General features: G+C 46.4%; 1 protein-coding gene across 1 annotated transcript; it reads right to left on the bottom strand.

The window, feature by feature from the left end:
• Positions 1–1,646: 1,646 nt before the first annotated feature.
• Positions 1,647–16,812, bottom strand: M6PR (mannose-6-phosphate receptor, cation dependent). Its single transcript, XM_055002516.1, has 7 exons — positions 16,389–16,812; positions 12,504–12,662; positions 12,140–12,303; positions 11,938–12,047; positions 11,505–11,635; positions 4,716–4,842; positions 1,647–3,281 (listed from the first exon to the last, which is right to left on the bottom strand). Exons 2-7 carry the CDS (start codon positions 12,659–12,661, stop codon positions 3,159–3,161), a joined length of 813 nt encoding a protein of 270 aa, XP_054858491.1. The 5' UTR covers position 12,662; positions 16,389–16,812; the 3' UTR covers positions 1,647–3,158.
• Between the last annotated feature and the right edge of the window lie 4,709 nt (positions 16,813–21,521).

The following is a 21,521-nucleotide window of genomic DNA, read 5'->3' as shown; positions in this document are numbered from 1 at the left end:
TTCTGTCGCTGTGTTACATGATGCTCGTGCAATGTGTCTCAACTGTTACTCAAAAAGCAGCTCTACAGAAGCCCGCACTCACTTCGAAAGGCATGTTCAAAACAAAGGCACTGCTTATCCAAAATAGCGACAGCTTTGCAGAGCGTGCTCGGCCTCTATAAGCTCTGCCAAAGGTAGTGCCATTCATTTTTTGTTTTGAATCAATCAAATAAGTATGCCCATTACTGTCACCGTAATCTGTGAGGAATGTAAGAAAATAAAGAACGACATGGCAGGGGACTGGCAAAGGTTACATACAGTTGCTTGCTAGCCAAGTTTTCTGGCTGAGGATGGGTTATTTTACTCCTTAATCATCATGTAAATACTTAAGACCTGATGTAACTTGAGAGGAGGTGTGCTGGCTGTCTAGAATAAAGAATAGGATTAGTATCTGTAGTTAGAAAATCAACTGTAGTGTCTTCACACTGAAATCTACTAATAATTTAACTTCAAAGGAAGATTCATTGATTCTTGCAGTAAGGAAGTTTAAACCAAAGGTAACTGGATCCACTATACAGATTTTCCATGTTGTCTTACCACCTTTACAGCACTTCTCCTTTTGTGACAAAGGCAAGACTGTTTTACAGCAGAGGAAGTGCACTTTACAAGAGCGTGGGCTGTAATCCTTAAATAACAGTCAACAGTCAAAAGGGTTGCTTGAACTATATTTTAGATGGGGCCAGAAACGATACTCTAGAAATTGGACTGGGCCTATAGCTTGCAGAACAAGCTATAGCCCATTACTACTAGTAGCTTACAGAGATAATCATTTATAGGACAGAATTGTTGCTTGACTGCCCCCTCCCCCTTCCAGTTGTCTTATCTACCAAGGAACTGAAGGCAAAAAGTGCTTTCAATGATGGTATGTACTGAAATCCAGTGTCCTGGCGTTCTAGTTCACTGGACCTAGATTACAGTGATATGGGCTGCAAGGGAGGGGAGGAAAATGTTGTGTTGTACATGCATGAGGTTAGGTGCTGGGGGTGGGACTGGTTCTGTGGCATCAACAAGAGGGCAGCTGTATGGAGGACAGGAACACCTGTGGATGCTCAAGAGGCGCAGACCTCACCAAATACAAAGCTGCTTCATACTGCCTTACAGGAACATTGAATGCTTCCCAAAGGATGTCCGATGCCTCTTCTAAGAGATGAATTACATGAGGACGCTCAAGTGAAGGGAGATGCAATGTTAGCCAGGAAGCGTAGTTTGAATTTCACCTCTTTCGACAGAGCCGGCAAAGATTGGTTCTCAGAGGGTTTGTTAATAATTGACAGAGCCTTTTGGGAGGCAAAGAGGAAATTAAACCCTCTGAGTAGCGATCTTTGCCAGCTCTGTAGAAAGAAGTGTAAAATTCAAACGGTGTTTCCTGGCTAACATTGCGTCTCCCTTCACTCGAGCGTCTTTGTGTAATTCACCTCATGTAGTTTAAGCTCTAAGCTATATATACAAAATACTAGCAGCTAAACCACCGGGCTGCAGGACAGAAATAAACAGACTTTACGATTAGCCTGAAGAACAAAACTGGTTCTGGCTTTGTTTACCCAGGACGGTGTTAATCAGTAACTCGTAATGCCAAGCTCTTTTAATTAATTTTCATACACACCTGCTTTAGGGCCTTCAAGCCATTTTTTATTTTAAAGTTTTTGTACAAAGTCTTCTAAATGCCTCCATAAAAAGTTGCCGCTTCAGTGACGTCTTGAAGCTGAGAACCTCGACCGGCCAGGCTGCTGTGGCTGCTCTCCTGGTCTTAGTCACTAAAGGGCAGGTCCCTCCTTCCTGCCCTGCTGGGAGAAGAGCAGCTGGAAAAGCAGCACGCGATTTCCCCACCGAAGGAAGCTGGTGTTAGTAGCCAATTCAGGCACCCTTGGACTTTGGGAGGACCTGCATCATCCTGGGTCCAGCAGCACCGAGCTGCATCCTGACTTCCCTCTAGTAACGTAACAGCACGACACCACAGCCGGCCTGCAGCCACAAAGAAAGGAAGACACCCACAAAAGCAAGCGGAGCCAACCTCTCCCACTCCACCCCTAATCAGCAAATGCAGGCACCCGTCAGAATCAACATGTCAGGCAAGAGGACAGAATAGGAACAGCTGAGACCAGACTGTTGGTGCACAACGTTCTCGGCTGTTGTAGACAAAACCGTGGCAGAAACTCACCTCTCCTGGTAGCTCTACACATTCAGTAAACAACCAGAAGAAACTCTTGCATTCCTTTAATGGTCTGGGGGCTCTCGCTTTCAGTTAATATTGCCTGTCCTACTACAAACTGAACAACTGACCCAGATAGTGGCTGATTAGCATCGCTTTACTACGCGTGTCAGATAAAGATGAACGACCCATCTTGCTAATAAAGCTTTTAAAGGGAGTGGAGTGATTCTTCAGGAACTGCTCATAAGCTCCTGGGCGAAAAAAGTGTCCCCGTTTCCATTCAGCCTTCTTCACAAAACAGACAGACATAGTGCTAGCAGCATCCCTTATCTACTGGCCACAACACCTTACCGAAGCTTAAGCCTTTGGTTTAAAGGTGGAAAACAAAGATTTTTCATGTAATTTGGCTACTGTACTGCCCAGGAGGACGTGGAAATGCTGGGGAGAGCTCCCTGAAGTTAAACCAGAGAAGTACAAACAAGCTTTGCGTATGCCAGTGCTATACAAATCAGAAAAGGGATAGTTAAATAATTCAAAATAGAACTCCAGTGTTTCATATGCAAGACCTATAAAAATGGGCAGAATCCCAGCAGCTCTTCCCTCTACCAGGGCGGCTTCCCTGTGCACCTCTTCTTTCTGTCAATGAACTTGAACTTCACAGCTGTGTGTAGTCAGACTTCAAAGGATTTTTCCGCTGGTGGGGGGAGAAATCTCAGCTTCAAGGAGTAGTGAAGTCCAGAGAAGCATTTTGCCACAGTGAGCTCTGGGCTAAGTCCCCTTATTTCACAGCTTTTCATTCGTAACAGGAGTTCCTGCATCACCAGTGGATTCATTCATAGAAGGAGGGAGAAAAATCAGGGCAGCCACAGTGAAAGCAAGCAGCTTAAAAAAGTGAGAGGCAGAGGCTGGGGGGTGGCTGGTTAACACCTGCTTATGTGAACACCAATGGCAGGAAAGAGAGGGAGGCAAATCACATGGGTAGTAAGTGGTCATCCCGCTCTTCGGGTTCCTCCCCGAGTTGGTCATCCCCGACTCCACGGTATGCAGTGGGCACGTTACGAGGTTTAGATCGGCAGACAAAGTCACAGCCATCCTGCAAACACAGGACAGCCACACATAAGACCATCATCCTTGCCAGCAAAAACAAAACTCACTCCTGCTTTCCCAATCTATACAGATTCGTCTATTCAGAATTATATTCTCAACAGAATTATATACTGAAATCACACCAGCTTCTAGAAAGTTTAAGCAGCTACTTCAGTCCAAAAGAGACCACAATGTAGATGGCGGCTGAAGCAGCGTGAGACGCGTGCCCCACCCAATGCATGGCTGAGAGGGTAGAATCCTTATTACTGGATTACTAGCGATAGAAGATTAGTGCAAAAGTTTTAGCTATTCAAATTACTTTTTATGCAATTGTTTTTCAATGCAATCGAGCTTCTAGAAAGCCAGTGGTATTTTGTAGTGAAAGCTATTTCTCCTGCAGGTGCCAGAGCCTAAATAAAACATTCAGGCTGCAGGTTCCCTAGAGAGACGTTCAGAGTTTCCACAAGGAGATGAAACTTGCTGGGGTCGTTCTTTGGCAAGGCTTTTCATGCTGTGAAAAGCACTAGCACGGAAGACAATGGGAAGGTTCGTGAAATGTGACAAACCACATGGTTCGTTTTTTTCCTGGTTTGTGCCTATCTCTAACTAGGAATGACACCATTCCCAGGGTGATGCAGAAGCGTGAGATAAAACCCAGCCTCTAACACTAGATTAGGAGCCAAGTTTTACCAAATTGGCCCTGGGTGTGACCCATCCCCCCCCTCCCCTTGCCTATCCCTCCAGTCCCTGGGTTTGAGCCCCAGGGGACCTGGTTACCCTATTCATAGCAGTCTTGTTAAGCATACTTTGAGTGTGTATATTAGTTTTTTACAAACCATTCGCAGCCGTTTCCTTTTGCTCATAAAGGTTTTTCACAGCATTCTCATTCCGTAACTTCAGTTGTGTAAATGAAAAGCCTGGCCTTTATATTGTGGACCGTGCAACAGCTAAGCATGCATCAGAGTAAATCATTCGTTGTCCTAGCCATGGTTACCACAATGACAATATTTATAACCTTTAATCCTGTCTCTAGCTGTTCAGGCAGCCGTTTTGTGCTTGTGCCCACCAGCCTCTTGTCAAGATTTCAAACATGCCCACAGCCCCACAAGGTTGGGGTCCCCAGCTCTAAGCAATCAGAAGTTGTTCTCGGTCCATCTTATAGGGCTGCCGGAACCACGTTCTTATCCTTTTATTTAAAGTTACAGCTTGGGGGGAGGCAGATTGTTTGCTTTACAGTAACAGCAAAGGAAACGCAGCTCTGCAAACCTACCTTGAAGTGTTGTGATTTTTATACCAGCTGCCATTTTGTGACTGGCATCCCCAACTGAGGTGCCGTTTTGTGACCAGTAGCTCTCAAAGCTCCTAACCAAAGTAGCTCCCAGAAACAAAGCCTGCCCTTCCCTGTGATACACCATGTGGATGTTTCTGTTTTACTACTTACTGCCACGAGGTTGCCCAAATCTTGCCAAAAAGCAAAATGGGGAAACTGCTCCATGCCTTTTGCTCCCACCACCAGACGCTGGTAGAGGAACCCCCCAATGACGTACACTGCAACCAGTGAGGCAAACCTGGGAAGAAATGTCAACACAGCAATGCAGCAAGTGACTAGTAAACTGTTCAGCTATTTGAAGAAGGTATATAGAGACGGGATTGGATGCCCAATTAAAACTGCACAAAACTAAAGCCGCAGTGCCCCAATACTATGAAAAAAAATTGAAGAACTTCCATGGTGAGAAGTCAAAGCTTCACGGCTGCAGAGAAAACTTAATACACAGGTCTTCTCTGCCACCTATCTGGAAACTAGGCAATTTATTGAAAGAACAACTGAAAAGAAACACTCAGCACAAAAAGGCCAATGTTAACCACTGTAAAGTCACGGCCCTTATCAACAGAAAGTGGTTAATTCTCAATTGCCTCCAAAGCTTACTAAGGCTTAGAAAACAAAGGATCTGGGTGAGGATGGCACATGATCTGTGAATAAGACTTCCCCTTCTATCCTATGCTGAACATCTTGTCTCCTGCTGTGGGCTGCAGCTTTTGGGCCCTTGTATGTCTCCTGTTTCCCAAGCGAGTATCAGGAGAAACTTCGTAGAGTAGAAACTTTTCTGAAACTTTTCTGAAACTCAGAAACTTTTTCTGCCTGAACAGCTAGAGAAACTTCGCAGAGCAGAGTCACCTGGGCTCAGGAGCACATGGTCTGCAGCTGCTAGAGGAGGTAAGGGCTTTTTGCCTTTCTTGGCTGTGGTGGGTTAAGCTGAGAAGCTAAGGGTGGTCCTCTCTAGCTCTGGGGCTTTTTGTGTGTAGTTTTGTGTTGATTTGAGTGTAGTTTTGAGGCTGAGTGTGTTTGGGCTTGATTGTGTTTGAGGGTGAGTGTGTTTGTAAGGCTGCTGGGGGTTGCTGGAGTACAAGCCACACACCCCCTTTGTGCTCACCTCCTGTGCTTAGCAGAAAGTGACCTTTTGCATTGAAAAGGCAACTGCTGGGCAGGGGCAGGGCAGAGCAGAGTCACCTGGGCTCAGGAGCACATGGTCTGCAGCTGCTAGAGGAGGTAAGGGCTTTTTGCCTTTCTTGGCTGTGGTGGGTTAAGCTGAGAAGCTAAGGGTGGTCCTCTCTAGCTTTGGGGCTTTTTGTGTGTAGTTTTGTGTTGATTTGAGTGTAGTTTTGAGGCTGAGTGTGTTTGGGCTTGATTGTGTTTGAGGGTGAGTGTGTTTGTAAGGCTGCTGGGGGTTGCTGGAGTACAAGCCACACACCCCCTTTGTGCTCACCTCCTGTGCTTAGCAGGAAGTGACCTTTTGCATTGAAAAGGCAACTGCTGGGCAGGGGCGCGAGCCTTTGGCGCGAGCCGAAGGGTGAGAGCTAAAGGGCTCTTGGCCTGTGGCTCTTAGCCGGGGGATCATAGCCGTTTTCTTTCCTCTTAGTGTGTTATTCCTAAAACAGAATAATGAAGTCAGAATGCCAGCAGGGGGTTGGGGGCTTTCCAGTGTATTGCACTGAGTGTCACATGTATGACTATCTGCCTTCTGGTCAGAAGTCCTGGATGTGTGCTCGCTGCAAGAAGCTCCTGGTTCTCAGGGAACGAGTACGTACCCTTGAGGCCAAGGTGGCTGACCTGGAGAAGCGGAGACAGTTAGATAGGCACGAGGACAAGATTCTCAGGGACAGGACAGATGTGTCCCACTCTAAAAATGGCAGCGTTCTTGTTGTCAAGGAGAATGAGGATCTTGTGGAATCAGGGCACCGTATTGAGGATAAGGGGAACATGCCCTCAGAAGGGACCTCTTCTTCAGTTGGTGAGCAGGTTTCCTTTCGCATCAAGGAACCATCCCTGGGTGGGGCGGGAGGGAGGCTCTTGGTAGTTGGTGATTCGATCCTTAGACAAGTAGATAGCTGGGTGGCACAACCGCGTTCTGACCGTATGGTGACTTGCCTGCCTGGTGCGAAGGTAGCGGACATTACGCGTGTTATAGATAGGCTGGTAGATAGTGCTGGGGAAGAGTCAGCGGTCGTGGTCCATGTTGGAACCAACGATGTTGGGAAATGCAGTCGTGAGGTCTTGGAACAAAAATTTAGGCTGTTAGGCAGGAGACTCAAGGCCAGGACCTCCAAGGTAGCCTTCTCAGAAGTGCTACCTGTTCCACGTGCAGGGCCAGAGAGACAAACGCAGATCAGGAGTCTCAATGCGTGGATGAGACGATGGTGTAGGGAGGAAGGGTTCAATTTTGTTAGGCACTGGGATTCTTTTTGGGACAAGCGGGAGCTGTACAAGAGAGACGGTCTCCACTTGTCCCGAGAAGGAACCCGGCTGCTGGCACTTAAAATCAAAAAGGTGGCAGAGCAGTTTTTAAACTAAATGCTAGGGGAAAGCCGACAAGAGATAAAGTGTCTCTGGTTCAGGATGGTTCATCTCAGAGAGATGAAGGGCTAGGTATAACACTTCTACAGGGAGATAGATTAGAGTTGTCAACTGAGATGGAGACAAACAGTGCAGATGACCTAACTACGTCTCGAGGCAAAGTGTGCCGGGGAAGTTACAGGTGTTTATATACAAATGCTAGAAGTGTCCGAGGTAAAATTGGGGAGCTGGAATGTTTAGTGTTGGGCGAATCCATAGACATTGTGGGCATATCAGAAACTTGGTGGGATGAGGAAAATCAGTGGGACACGGTGATTCCTGGATATAAATTATATCGGAAGGATAGGGAGGGAAGGGTTGGTGGTGGGGTGGCTCTATATGTCAGAGAAGGTATACATTCCAGTAAGATTGAGAAGGTAACTGAATTAGATTCGCTTCTGGAAATGCTATGGGTTGAAATTACGGGCCCAAATGGAAACTTAACTGTGGGAGTTTGTTATCGCCCTCCAGATCAGAAAATAGAGGAGGATTATAAAATGATGACAGGATTAAAGATGGCTGCTAAACAAAAAAACTGTGTTGTAATGGGTGATTTTAACTACCCCCACATTGACTGGGCCAATGGGTGTTCGAATCGGGGGAGAGAAAGTGAGTTTCTAGACTGTCTCAATGACTGTGCTATGGAACAGATGGTTACAGAACCTACTAGGGGAGAGGTGATCCTGGATTTGGTCCTCAGTAATGCTGAAGACCTGGTGAGAGATGTAAATGTGATTGCACCACTTGGGAACAGTGACCATAATGTTATTGAGTACAACATATGTATAAATAGGAAATTGCCAAATAAGACCAACACAGCCATGTTTAACTTCAAAAGGGGTAACTTTTCTGAGATGAGGGGGTACGTGAAGAAGAAACTGAAAGGGAAAGTAAAAAAGGTCAAAACACTTGGGGAATCTTGGAGACTATTTAAAACTACAATCCTGGAAGCTCAAATTAAATATATACCGCTGGTTAGGAAAGGCACAAATAGGTTTAGGAAAAGGCCAGCATGGTTAACAAGCAATGTAATAGAAGCTGTAAAAGGTAAAAAGGATTCTTTTAGGCAGTGGAAAACTAGTCGGAGTGAGGTTGATAAAAAGGAGCATAAGCTGTGGCAAAAAAAGTGCAAGTCTGTGATCAGACAGGCAAAAAGGGAATATGAGGAGCATATTGCAAAGAACATAAAGAAAAACAATAAACAATTCTTTAAATATATTAGAAGTAGGAAACCAGCTAGGGAGGCCGTGGGGCCCTTGGATGACCAAGGCGTAAAAGGATTACTAAAGGGTGATAGGGAAATGGCCGAGAAGCTGAATGCGTTCTTTGCTTCTGTCTTCACTGTGGAAGATAAGAAGTGCATGCCCACTCCGGAAGCACTGACTTTGGGAGGGGTTTTGAAAGACCTGAGTCACATTGAGGTGACGAGAGAGGAGGTTATGCGACTGCTAGATAATTTAAAAACTGATAAATCACCGGGCCCAGATGGCATACATCCAAGAGTTCTGAAAGAACTCAAGTGTGAACTTGTAGATCTCCTCACAAAAATATGTAATCTGTCATTAAACTCTGCATCTGTTCCTGAGGACTGGAAGGTAGCTAATGTTGTCCCCATCTTTAAAAAAGGTTCCAGGGGAGATCCGGGAAATTACAGGCCAGTCAGCCTGACGTCAATACCGGGTAAGTTGGTGGAAACTATTATCAAAAATAAAATTAGTGGGCACATTGATGACCAAAAGCTGATGAGGAAAACTCAGCATGGGTTCTGTAAGGGAAGATCTTGTCTCACCAATCTGTTAGAGTTCTTTGAGGGAGTGAACAAACAAGTGGACAAGGGAGACCCGATAGATATTGTTTATCTTGACTTCCAGAAAGCTTTTGACAAAGTTCCTCATCAAAGGCTCCTAAGTAAGCTCAGTAGCTATGGGATAAAGGGCCAAGTCCTCTTGTGGATCGAAAACTGGCTAATTAATAGGAAACAGAGAGTGAGCATAAACGGGCACTTCTCACAGTGGAGGGTGGTGAGCAGTGGGGTGCCACAGGGGTCGGTATTGGGTCCAATGCTTTTTAACTTGTTTATTAATGATTTGGAATTGGGATTAAGCAGTGAAGTGGCTAAATTTGCAGATGACACGAAATTGTTCAGGGTGGTGAAAGCCAGAGAGGATTGTGAGGCACTCCAAAGGGATCTGTCGAGGCTAGAAGAGTGGGCATCCATGTGGCAAATGAGGTTCAATGTAGCCAAGTGCAAAGTAATGCACATTGGAACCAAAAATCCAAAATATAAATACAAGTTGATGGGGTCTGAACTGGCGGAGACTGACCAAGAGAGAGATCTTGGAGTCATGATAGATAACTCACTAAAAACGTCAGCACAGTGTGCAACTGCCATAAAAAAAGCTAATGCTATGCTAGGGGTTATTAGGAAAGGGATTGAAAACAAATCAGCCGGTATCATAATGCCTCTGTATAAATCGATGGTGAGGCCTCATTTGGAGTACTGTGTACAGTTCTGGTCGCCACACCTTAAAAAAGATATCATAGCACTGGAAAAAGTACAGAGAAGGGCAACTAAAATGATTAAAGGGTTGGAACACTTTCCCTATGAGGAAAGATTGAGGCGCTTGGGGCTCTTTAGCCTGGAGAAAAGACGACTGAGGGGAGACATGATAGAGGTTTACAAGATAATGCACGGGTTAGAGAAGGTCGAGAAAGATGTGTTTTTCTCCCTTTCTCACAATACAAGAACTCGTGGGCACTCTATGAAATTATTGAGCAGTCGGGTTAGAACAGATAGAAGAAAATACTACTTTACACAAAGGGTGATAAACACATGGAATTCGTTGCCACAGGAGGTGGTGGCAGCTACAAGCATTGCCAGCTTCAAGAGGGGACTGGACAAATATATGGAGCAGAGGTCCATCAGTGGCTATTAGCCACAGGAGATAGATGGTATTCTCTTGTGGGGAGGTGGTGCTCTGTTGTCTTGGTGCTGGAAGGAAGGCAGTGGGAGGGCTTCTGGTGTCCTGGCCTCACTGACAGTCCTTTAGATGGCACTGGATTTCTAGCCACTGTGTGTGACAGAATGTTGGACTGGATGGGCCACTGGCCTGATCCAACATGGCTTTGCTTATGTTCTTATGTTCTTATGTTCGTAACGGCAAAAGCAATCTGACCACGGAATCAGTTACTGGGGCAGGGGATCTCCCTCACTGGAGATCTACAAGCATGGGCTGGACAGCCATCTGATGTGAGTACTCTAGATCTGCACCGAGCAGGTTAGGCTAGATGGCCAATACGGTTCCTTTCAACCTTCATTCTATGACTGTTCTCTAGACAAAAACTGCCACCTGTAGCAATGCCAATGTAATGTGAATCAACGTTGCATAAAAATGTTGGGCACGCAAACAGTAAATAGGGTCTGAAATCAGGGTGTGCAATCTGGGTTTGGTAATTGGCTTAAAAGCCATATTTATGCTGATCAGTTTAACCAAATTAAGCCAGATCATATGCTAGAACCCTCAATTGAATCTGGGCACTCAGACTCAGTGGGATGGAATATCCAACTGCAGCAGAGGTGGAGCAGCCGTGCGAGCGAGCTGGCAGTGGCGTGAATGGAACCAAGCTTGGCAGCGCTACATGAGAGCAGCGCAAAGCTTGTGGGGGGGGGGAGAGGATTCCCATCACATTCTCCCTCCTCCCGCTGAGCTCCAAGAGAGCCTCTTCAAACAGCTGCCACTGCCAACCACTTTTTAAATTCTGTGGCTTTACAACCTCCCCCCACTTCACTAAAGGGATTCTCTCAGAAGTCTTTGGTTCAACACTGGGGTTTTCTGGTTTGACAATAATCTTGCAAGAGTTTTAATGCTGAACCAGAGAATCTCAAGGCAGGCGAAGGGGGGGGGGGAGAGGGACAGAGTTTAAAAGCCTTGGAAATATTTTCTCTGTAGGAAACAATGCACAGTGGCTGGGGGCAGCTTGTTGGGGGCCCACAGAACTAGACCGTGGGGTCTAATCCTCCTGAAATTTGGGGGGTTTAGTGGACGCTTCCCTGCTAATTTGGTGGAGATGGCTTAAAAAATGCTCCCCCGCATAGGGAATAATGGCTGTTTAAATCCACCCTGACCCTGCTAATGTGGGGAGGGTGGAATAGAAATTGAAACAAACAAACAAATCTGGGAATCTCTTAACACGGATCAAAGAACCTGACCCAGATTTCAGGAATCTGGGATTTTTTTTATATCATGAAACCCAGATCACCCAGATTTTATTTTGGTGCACATCCCTCATCTGAAACACAGGAAGGGAACAGGTTGAAAAGCTGCTGGGGTAACTTACGTGATCAGCAAGATCGAACCAACGCTTAGACGAGAGTCCTCTGGAGGGCAAGCCACACTGCTGTCCAGCTCGAAAAGGTAGAAACATTCCTGTTCCTTCTCACGCTCCTCTACCACCAAGGTGAAGCCACCCTGTATTGAGAGAAGAGCAGCTTTACTGCTGCTTGGCACTGACATGAATTTTAACACTACAGAAGCCTTCAGCCACACCCACCGTCCTCCACCTGGGAGAACAGCCTCCTGCCTTTCAGCCTGCTAAGTTACATACAGCTTTATATGTTCCTAAAAACCATGTGGCGTAGCCTTCCTTGTACTGTGTTACTCCAGAATGAAAGTGACAAGCTGTTTGTTTAAACAGACTTCTATAACAAGAACTCCGTGAACATGGGAAGCTAATATGGCAGACAGAAGCCCTCCTCTTCCGCGGCACTCACGTTCAGTGTCTTCCGGTTGCAGTTGATCATCACCATGGCTTTTCTGTTCTCGTTCCCACAGTGGCTGCCATAGGGTTCCCCCCCTTTATAGGTGAGCATGATCCATTCTCCTGCCAAGACAGAAATACAGGCATGGCCGGTGAGGCACAGGTGGAGCTGCGGAGCAGTGGAGAGAGGCTGCTGAGGAATACGGACGTCTTACTTCCACTAGCAACGTGGGTCTCATTGATTCGTCCCACCACTGTGGCCTTTTGGGTTTTCTCATTGATCTGCACCAGGCCAGAATTGTTCCCATTACTAGTTTCTCGACACACTCGAAAGATGTATTTGTATTTTTCGTTTTCACTTTCACTATTTGTTGTAAAACTGCAAGGGAAGACATCAGGAAAAGAGAAGAGCTGCACAAATGGTTAGGGCTTCCACACTCAAGCAATCACAAGACTAATTTTCAGGGGAATAAAGTCAGTGCTTTACGTGATCGTTCTCAACCCCAGCTAGGATATCCCTTAACATGAACAGCTCAAAACAACTCCCGCCTTGAGAGAACTGCATACACTTCTACATACCTCAAATTGACAAGCGGCTCCAACTTCTTCAGCAGGGCGATTTCCCTCTTGGACTCACTCCCTTTGACCCCAACTAGATCGCACTCCTTTTCACCTGCCATTGCAGTGGTCATGAGGGCCAGCAGCATGGCTGGAAGGTGGGAATGAGCCACGAACATTCTAGTTCAGAAAAGGGCAGACGAGAAATCAAATGTAGACAAAAACGTTAACATTCCATCCTAAAATGCGAATCTTTTTTACAAGAGGAAAGGCAGAAGCTCTGGAGGCAATTTTGAGTAACTAACAGTCCCACAATTTTGTATAAGGCTGAGACAACCAAAGAGAACCAGGTACCAATGGTCCAATATAAACCATCATTCTAAACTACTAGGCAACAGAAGAGAAATGACTCCGTGTTTCAGCAGTGGGCTTGTACACATTCACTGGGGCTCATCTGTAAAGCAACTGTTAGGGCATGAAGCATTCTAGTCAACTGCTCTTGCAAATTTTGTGCAAAGGGTTTGCAAAACCTTAACTGAAATGAGTCCATTTTAAATGGATGGGATCCAGAAACTGGTTGTCTTTCCTCCAGTACCCTTGCAGTTGAAGATGTTGTGCTGTTAAGCAGCACAGCATAAAAACAGCCTTAATATACAAACAAGGTAATAACCACAAGCGTGTGTGTGTTATGTGCTGTCAAGTTGCCTCTGACCTATGGCGGTCCTATGAAGGGAAGACCTCCAAAATGTCCTATTATTAACAAACTTGCTCAGATCCTGCAAACTGGAGGACATGGAGGGATTAAAATTAAATTTCTTCAGACAAAAGTGATGCCTAGACCTGAGCCACATAGTGATTTGTTAAAGCTAGTTTTATGACACAAAAAAGAACCATAACAAAGATTGAAATCTCAGCATTCTTCCCTTCAGGCTTCATTCTCCAGAACTGACAGACCCAGGTTTGACTAAAGGTTTGTGCTGGACAGGTTAAACAGGAACTAACCTGCTTCTTCTGTACAAAAGCCAGTGGGAAAGCCAAACTGCAACGTCACAAACCCATGGCCACGTTTGCCAGCAGTACTAGAAGACATTTTCTTCCTGCTGGAATTATTGGAGAAATATTGGGGACACATTCTCTATCAATCATGCTTTGGCTGGAACGGCTAGATTTGAACTCTGGCTGCCTGGGATGTGGATTTCTTTGGAAACGGAAGACTGAAGAGTTGTCACTGGCTTGGATGACTTTTAAATAACAAAGGATTAGGCAAATCTGCAGAGAAGGACACATTTCTTCACTGTAGTTTTTCACACGCACACTTCCAAGTGCCAGCAGCTCTGAACACCAACTCCTCGCTCGTGCCCTGCTCATGAACTTCTAGAAATCCAGCAAAGAGCCATTCTTGAGGCTGATACTGAGCATCCCTTTAACATTTTAAGCGCAGTTCCCACCAGTATGAATTTCGTTCTGTACAAGCACTGTTGTTGTTCTTAACCTATGGAATCTGTGACGATTGTCTCAACAAACTCTAGCAACAGTGTGCAAATCAGTCAGGCAAGAGAAAATGTTAACACTTCAAAGGTGCGAAGAAAACAATCGCTACAGTACAGCAAAGGTCTAAATGACTGCTATGGCCTAAACCCTCATCACAGGCAAAGCACAGCTGCATGATGTAGATGGTGCAAAGTAAAGAGTTCCCAATGAGACATACTGGATATTCCGCAATGAAAGAATTTTTCTAACCAAGAGAGGGTTTCACATCCTCTCCTTGAGATCCAGAATAAAGGCACAAGTCATCACAGCCACTTGGGGGCACTGCAGTAAAACCAGTAACTAGCCTCTTCCTTGTGCCCCACTCAAAAGCTTTCATTATCTTTCCTTCTCTTTAAGTAATAATCATAACAACATGCAATTTACATACCACCCTTCATGGCAACTTAATGCCCACTCAGAGCAGTTTACAAAGTATGTTATTATTATCCTTACGACGATCACCCTGTGAGGTGGGTAGGGCTGAGAGAGGTCCTAGAAGCTGTGACTTGACCCAAGGTCACCCAGCTGGCTTCAAGCAGAGGAGCGGGGAATCAAACCCAGATCTCCAGACCAGAGTCTTGCTGCTCTTAACCACTACACTAACTGGCTCTCCATGGGAGTTGCAGCGTTCATTTTCTATTATCAGGAGCAGTTTATATATAGTTTGCCACACAGCAGCGTCAACTTCTGCATTTGAGAAAGGGACATTTCAGAAGTGATGGTTCATTTAGAACAGGCAGGAATGCTTTTCCAGACTGGAAGAGCTGACATTTTCCCCCTTTCAGGCTACACAAGTGGAAGTGGGATCCTTTGCAAGACTAATTAAAATCTTTTCAGCATTTTGATCCATTTGTTTTCATGTCTCCAAACTGACACAATCCTGCCAGAGTTAAGCACTTAATTCCAATTCATTTAAAAAGTAACAGGACTTGAAAGTGCCCTGACTTGGCTAGCGGCCGTCAAGAAGGGCTCTTTCAGTTCCTTAGGAGGGCACAGGAAACTGTTTAACACGCCCTGCCATGTTCCACAGAGGAAAAAACTAACAAGTGACAGTGCTAGCAGAATGCTAGTGACTAAGGCTCAAATAAAACATTGTGGCTGCAGGCCTAACTGTTTACACCCACATCTGTCTTTGGTTCCTGTTACCCCGATCGTAAACTCACCAGGCATACTGTAATGAATGATTTCTTCAATTTTATTTTACTTAAAGTTATATCCCATCTTTCTCTACAATGCAGTTTGTAGCAGCTTATGGCATTTTCCTGTCCTCCATTTTAACCTTGTAACAACTCTATGAGGTAGGCAAAGCTGGGTGTGACCAGCCCAAGGTCACCCAACAAACTTCCATTGCAGAGTGGGGATGCCCATATCCTAGTCCAGCACTGTAACCAGTCCACTGGCTAGCAATGATCCAGCCCCATTAACGGCCATGATTAATTCTACAGAAGACACCAGAAGGTATGGCTTTTGATAAAGCATCAGGGAAGGTTTCACAATCTCCAGTTTCAAGTCAAAAAGAGCAAATAAAACAGATACAGGAGCACAGATAACAAGGAAGGAATGCAAGCCTTGTTGTTACTTCTGATTAAGGGCAATATCTAAAAGAGTTGGCTAATAATAAAAAATCCTGACCATCCTGAGAAGTTTACTGTAAAGGTTGCAGAGACAGTGTGAAACACGGGAACGTCCTCACTTCCTAGAGATATTAACTACTTGTAAGGAGCAGCACCCAAGTCTGTTTCCCAGCTGCCACAGAAGCCGCGGCACTGGAGGCCTCTTCAGTTAGGGTTGCAAACTTCCAGGTGGTGGCTGGAGATCTCCCGGAATTACAACTGATCTCCAGGCACCACAGATCAGTTCCCCTGGAGAAAATGCCTGCCGTGGAAGGTGGACTCTATAGCATTATACCCAGCTGAGGTCTCTCACCTCCCAAACCCCGGCTTCCCCAGGTTCCCACCACCCAAATCTCCAGGAATTTCCCAACCCAGAGCTTGCAACCCTATCTTCAGGCCAGAGTGGCTTGTAGGGTCCTCAGCTGGCAGCTTCCTATTGCGGAACAGGGCAGCCTCTCCCTTGGGAACGCCCTTTCGGGACTGCCCAGTCGCCCTCCCCAGACGCAGCCCTCCCACTCCCTCGAGGCAGCCACGTGCTGGCACGTGCTAAACTCAGGTGGGGCCTGGCCTTCTCCCAGCACTGCAACTGATCTCGCAGCCACGGAGATCCGTCCCCTTCGAGAAAACGGCTGCTTTGGAGAATGGGCCCTCGGAGGTCCCTCCCCAGGTCTCCAGGAATGTCCAGCCCAGAGTTGGCAACCCGTTGTCACCAGTCCACCCAGCCCCTTCTCTCCCCGCGCCTGCGCAGAAGCCGAGGGCTCACCTGAGGCTGAGGCGGGAGCGCTCCCTCCTCGTCGCGTGACGTCACCGCCTCAGCGAGAGCCCCGACAGTGGCGAATAAACGAGGCCTCACGAACACGCATATTACGCCGACGAGGAGGAGGAGGAGGAAGGCCAACCCGCCGCTCTTCTCCGTGCTCTCGGCGCCCCGGGAGAAAAGCCGCAGAGACTGGCCGGGAAAGACACCGCCGTCCTCCTCTCAGACACCCCGTGCACCGGAAGCAGGAAGAGTCTCGGACTCCGGAAGCATCCCCTCCAATCGCGTGGAAGCACCGCCCCGGAAGTCCCCCTCGCGGCTGCCCAATGAGAAGGCAGTCCTGGAAAGGCGGGTCTTCCTCGTGAGGCCCACGCCCTCTCTAGGCACGTGACTTTGCCTTATAAAAACGGACAGAAAGGGGCGCGTCTCTAGACGGCGTCGGTGTGGGGAGCGGATGGGGTGATGCGTTGAGGAGGATCGGCGGAGGAAGGCGCGGGCGCGGGCGCGGGCGCGGGCGCGGGCGCGGGCGCGGGCGCGGGCGCGGGCGCGGGCGCGGCTTTCCCTCAGAGGCGGCGGGGCAAACCCAGTCCTGAGGGGAGGATCGGTGGCTCCGGGCGGGTGCCTGGCTGGCTAAATGCCCCAGGCGAGGATTGGGTTGTAGGCGCGGCCGGGCCATCCATCGCTCAGCCCCGTCTCCTCTCGCCTGTCTTGCTGAGTGTAGGGAGTGTGTGAGAGTATTTGTGTGTTTGCCTTTCTTCCCAGTGGGCCCCCAAAGGAGCTTGCCGCCTCCCTTTTGTCCTGACGACAGCCCTGCGAGGTAGGTTAGCCTGAGTGTGTGTGTGTGTCACTGGCATAACATCACCCTGTCAGCTCCCATAACCGAATGAGAGTTGCGAACCTGGGTCTCACTGGGCGATCGACCACCACCATGTTGCCTTATGCATGGTCTGCTCCTTTAAATATGGCCCACTTTAAGTATGATCCTACTGGATAGTTCTGTGTTGTTTACCCAGGGGTTATTTTGGATCCATGCTATGGTAACATCAAAACTTGACTACTGTAATGCACTATACATAGGTCTCCCATCTAAGTTAACTAGGAGGCTCTAATTGGTGCAAAATGCTGCAGCTCGACTTATCAAGAGGGAGCAGGCGCATGAACATCACTCCTATCCTACAGTTGCTTCATTGACTACTTGTCAGTTACTGTGCTCAGTTCAAGGTTTTGGGTATTACATAAAAAGCTCTTCACGGCCTTGGTCCAGCATATCTACGGGACTGCCTCCCTCCCTATATACCCTATATATGGCAGCTTCACTTATTTGAGCAGGGTCTCTTGCAGGTGCCAGCCTGTACTTAGTTGAAATCAACAGCAGCCTGTACATGAGCTTTCTCTGTGGTGGCCCCTACCCTATAGAACGGCCTACCTGAGGCAGTCAGGAGGGCCCCCCACGCTCCTGGCTTGTACTAATCTTGCACTGTGTAATCTGCCTTGAGTCTCCATGAGAAAGGCTGGCTATCAGTGACATAAATAAATAAAACTACAGGTGTAAGGGAGCTGCCATGTAAGGAAATGGTTCAGAGAGACGGTTTTGTAAAGAGATAGGGACTGTAAAGTGTACTACTTGGTACTATGTGTTGCTGCAAGTATGTTCCTACTGGATACTTTCAGCAAAGCTCATGCTTTGCTTCAGCTCTGTATCGGATTTCTGCTTGTTTTCAGATTGCCACAACAACCCATATTCTATTGTATTGTATTATTAAATGTCCCATCCATTGGTTGTATTTACTGACAATATGTAAATAAATCCTACAGTGGCAACGAAGGGCCTGCAGTTGGCCTGTGGGAGGGATGCTGCTGGTTGCTTTGTGTCCTAACCTGCACTGGCAGTTGGGTTTAGGGAGGGAGGTTGAGCGTGCTTGTTCCCGCCCCCCCCCCACCTGCTTGGGTTTCTGTGGGCTACTACAGCAGGGGGTGGGGGGGTGATATAATTTTTTGCTGGCATTGGGGTAGATGGGCTTAGGAGGCAACTTAGCCAGGATCTGCACGTGCTGTCTTCCTGACGCTGTTTCATGTGCTACAAAAAGTGGAATAAAAATTGCTGTAGTTTTCTGATGGTTCTCCCCCCCCCCACCTCCCATCCTTATCCAGGTTTACACATGCAATAGAATGAGGTGCTGGAATGGTGCAGGGAACAACAGTGTGCAATTTTAGACTGCAGGGTGGTGGACTCCAGCTTTGAAGGCTCCTTTCCATTATGAAAAATTCTTCATGTAACTGGGAATCTAGCAAAGTGAGGAAGAATTTCTTGTGGTTTTTTTTTCTATTTTAGATAGCTTTTAACGTATTCCAAAATGTAAGTGTCAAGCAGTCTGGTGAGTTCATCCAGGCCTGGGATGAAAAACAGAATGATTAGAAACACAAAGGCCCTTTTTTCTGATGGGAAATTGGGGGGGACTTGGAGAAAACTAAATTTTTCCTTCTCGTGATGAGTAAAATGTGCTGTGTAATAGTTAAAATGTCCGACTTGAATCTGGGAGATCCAGGTTCTAATCCCTGCTCTGCCATGGGTGACCTTGGGCCAGTCATACTGCTACAACGTAACCTACCTCACAAGGTTGTTGTGAGGAAAAATGGAAGGGAAGAGAACGAAGTAAGCCGCTTGGATCTCCATTGGGGAGAAAAGATGGAGTATCAATACAGTAAATAAATAAATCCTTCTGACCAAAGATCTTGAGTGAAAGCAAAACAATTATTAAAGACAAAGCAATGATAATTAAAACAAAACATTATAGATTAAAATCAGTCTCTATAATGGCTTAGAGAAACCACAAGTGCTAAAAATTTGGTAACAGAAATTATTTTGGGATTGATATCTACCAGCTTGTAGAGAACATCTTAACATGGAGCCGATATTAAAGGCGTTTATCTTAATTTGCACGGTCCTTTTTTTTTGGTGCACACGAGTTTATAAGCACCTTTTTTTTCAACTTGTTGGTTTTAATGTTTACAACATATAATGACGTTTCATATGGATTACAATATATCTGAAAACGAATTACCGATAACAGGTCATATTACCAGAGCTAATTAAACATGCTAAGTTTAAGTTAGCACAACAAGTTGCAAATGAGAGAGATATGAACAGTAACGTTCTATTTTAAGGCGCTTTCTTCAAACCTGGCAAAGCTGCCAGAAAATCTTTCCTGGCTTCCGAGGTGGTTTCACTTCCAAATAAACACTACTGTTGTAAACATATAGAACCCTTTATTGAATAACGCATAGAATCAAGCTGGTTAAAAGCTGGTATAGTCTCGCAGAGTAAGACAGAACAGGTTTTAAAAGACAGAAGGCTTTGTCAATGTTTCCTCTCTAGAGCCTAGATCACTCCTCAGAGAGTTTATTTTCTCTTTGCCTCCCCAAAGACTTGTCAGTTTCGCCTCCCCTTCTTGGAGATGAAGAAATAAACCCTCTGAAGAGTGATCTGGGCTCTAGAGAGGTGAAATTGACAAAGCCTTAGAATCTGTTTTTTAAAACTCGGCTTCCCAGCTAACATTGCATCTCCCTTCACTTGAGCATCCTCAAGTAAGAGGTCTCGTGTAGAGACTCTTAAGAGAGAACAAAGAATGCTCGGTAGAGATGCAGCTAGAGCAAAATGAGAGTAGGTGAAAAAAACATAAACTGACCCTTGCTCAGTTACAGAATTTTGCACGCTCTACCAGATGACCTTTAGTGACCAATAGATTCCTCTGTTCTGGAACTTTCCAGAAGTCTCACATCATTACACCCCCCCCCCCCCGCCTTGAATCAACTAAGGCTGTTCTTCTGGAGGAGATAAGGGGAGATAAGGAGGGAATAAGTGCCTCAGGCCTGGTGCATTTCATCAAGAAAACGAGCCTTTGATAGAATGAGAGTCCTTTTGCATCACACCAGTATACTGTTATAAGCCACTCCTCACTAATACAGCCACTTACTCAGGAGGACACAGCCATCAACTCCATACAGATGGGCCAGGGCTGGATAGTAGTGCTTTGGTGCAAGTGCTACTTGAAACCAGGGCTTTTTTTCTAGGAAAAGAGGTGGTGGAACCAGGACCACACAATGACGTCACTTTGGGGCAGCTGGAACAAGAGGGGAGTTTTTTAAACTTTAAATCTCCTTTGGTGAAAATAGTCACATGGCTGGTGGTCACCGTGGTGTGGAGGGCAATCTCAACTCCCCTCGTCTGGAGATCAGGGGGCGGGGCCACCAGCCATGTGACCATTTTCAAGAGGTGCCGGAACTTGTTTCACCACGTTCCAGCTGAAAAAAGGCCCTGTTTGAAACTGCCTTTTAGGGTGCCAGGCACCTTGTCTACCAAAGTCATCCTGCGTTTGAGCGGCAGCAGTTTTACAGAGTCGGGGTTGGGGTCTTTCACATGACCTGCTACTGGATTCTTTTAACTGGAGCTGCTGGTGATTGAACCTGGAACTTCCAAATGCAAAGCAGATTACTACTGAGTCTCAACCCATCCCTTGCAAACATATTTGAACAAGCACATGCTGGGGGAAATACATTCAACTTCTTCCCATGTTTTGGGAATTCCATCTGTGAGTGTGTGTGTGTGTGTACTGAAGGCAGCAATGTTACGATTGTTAAGCTGTGATTTGAAAGTGTTTGGTATGCACTCATTAATTTCTACATATTTAAATGTGCCTAGGGGCTGAAGTAGACCTTGTAGCAGCAAACCTTCCTTTTGGAATGCAGGTAGCTTCTGAACCGTTTCAAAATATTCAAGGGGAAAAGTGGCAGAGGGGAGGAAGAAGGCTGCCCCTTTGCTCTGGATACTTATTCCCCCCCCCTCACCGCACTTTTTTCTCCTAATTGTGTACTTTACAGACTTAAAGCCTGGCTGGATAAAAAGCAACTTGGCAAGGAGTGGCAGAAGTGAAACCCTGGGCCAAGGAGAGCTTCAACACACCCTTCCCACAATTATTCCACTGCTGAAAATCAAACGCACGCACACTTTATGGGTGTTCAAAAGAAGAAGGCTTCTTCTGCCTTACATTTCAGTGCTGCTAACTCTGCCTTGGATTTTTGCTAGAAAATGACAACCCTCCCCCCAACCTCTCTTTCTTAGAAATGCACTAGAGACATGAC

This window comes from Eublepharis macularius, chromosome 18 (genome assembly GCF_028583425.1).
Source record: "Eublepharis macularius isolate TG4126 chromosome 18, MPM_Emac_v1.0, whole genome shotgun sequence".
Taxonomy (NCBI): Eukaryota; Metazoa; Chordata; class Lepidosauria; order Squamata; family Eublepharidae; genus Eublepharis; species Eublepharis macularius.
This window is presented reverse-complemented; position numbering and strand designations above follow the sequence as displayed.

Excerpts from the sequence above, each read along its gene's own strand:
- M6PR (XM_055002516.1), bottom strand. The coding sequence starts at position 12,661 with ATGTTCGTGGCTCATTCCCACCTTCCAGCCATGCTGCTGGCCCTCATG. Across the intron at positions 12,048-12,139 it reads GACCCACGTTGCTAGTGGAA|GAGAATGGATCATGCTCACC; the intron begins GTAAGACGTCCG and ends CTGTCTTGGCAG. Across the intron at positions 11,636-11,937 it reads GCAACCGGAAGACACTGAAC|GGTGGCTTCACCTTGGTGGT; the intron begins GTGAGTGCCGCG and ends CTCTCAATACAG.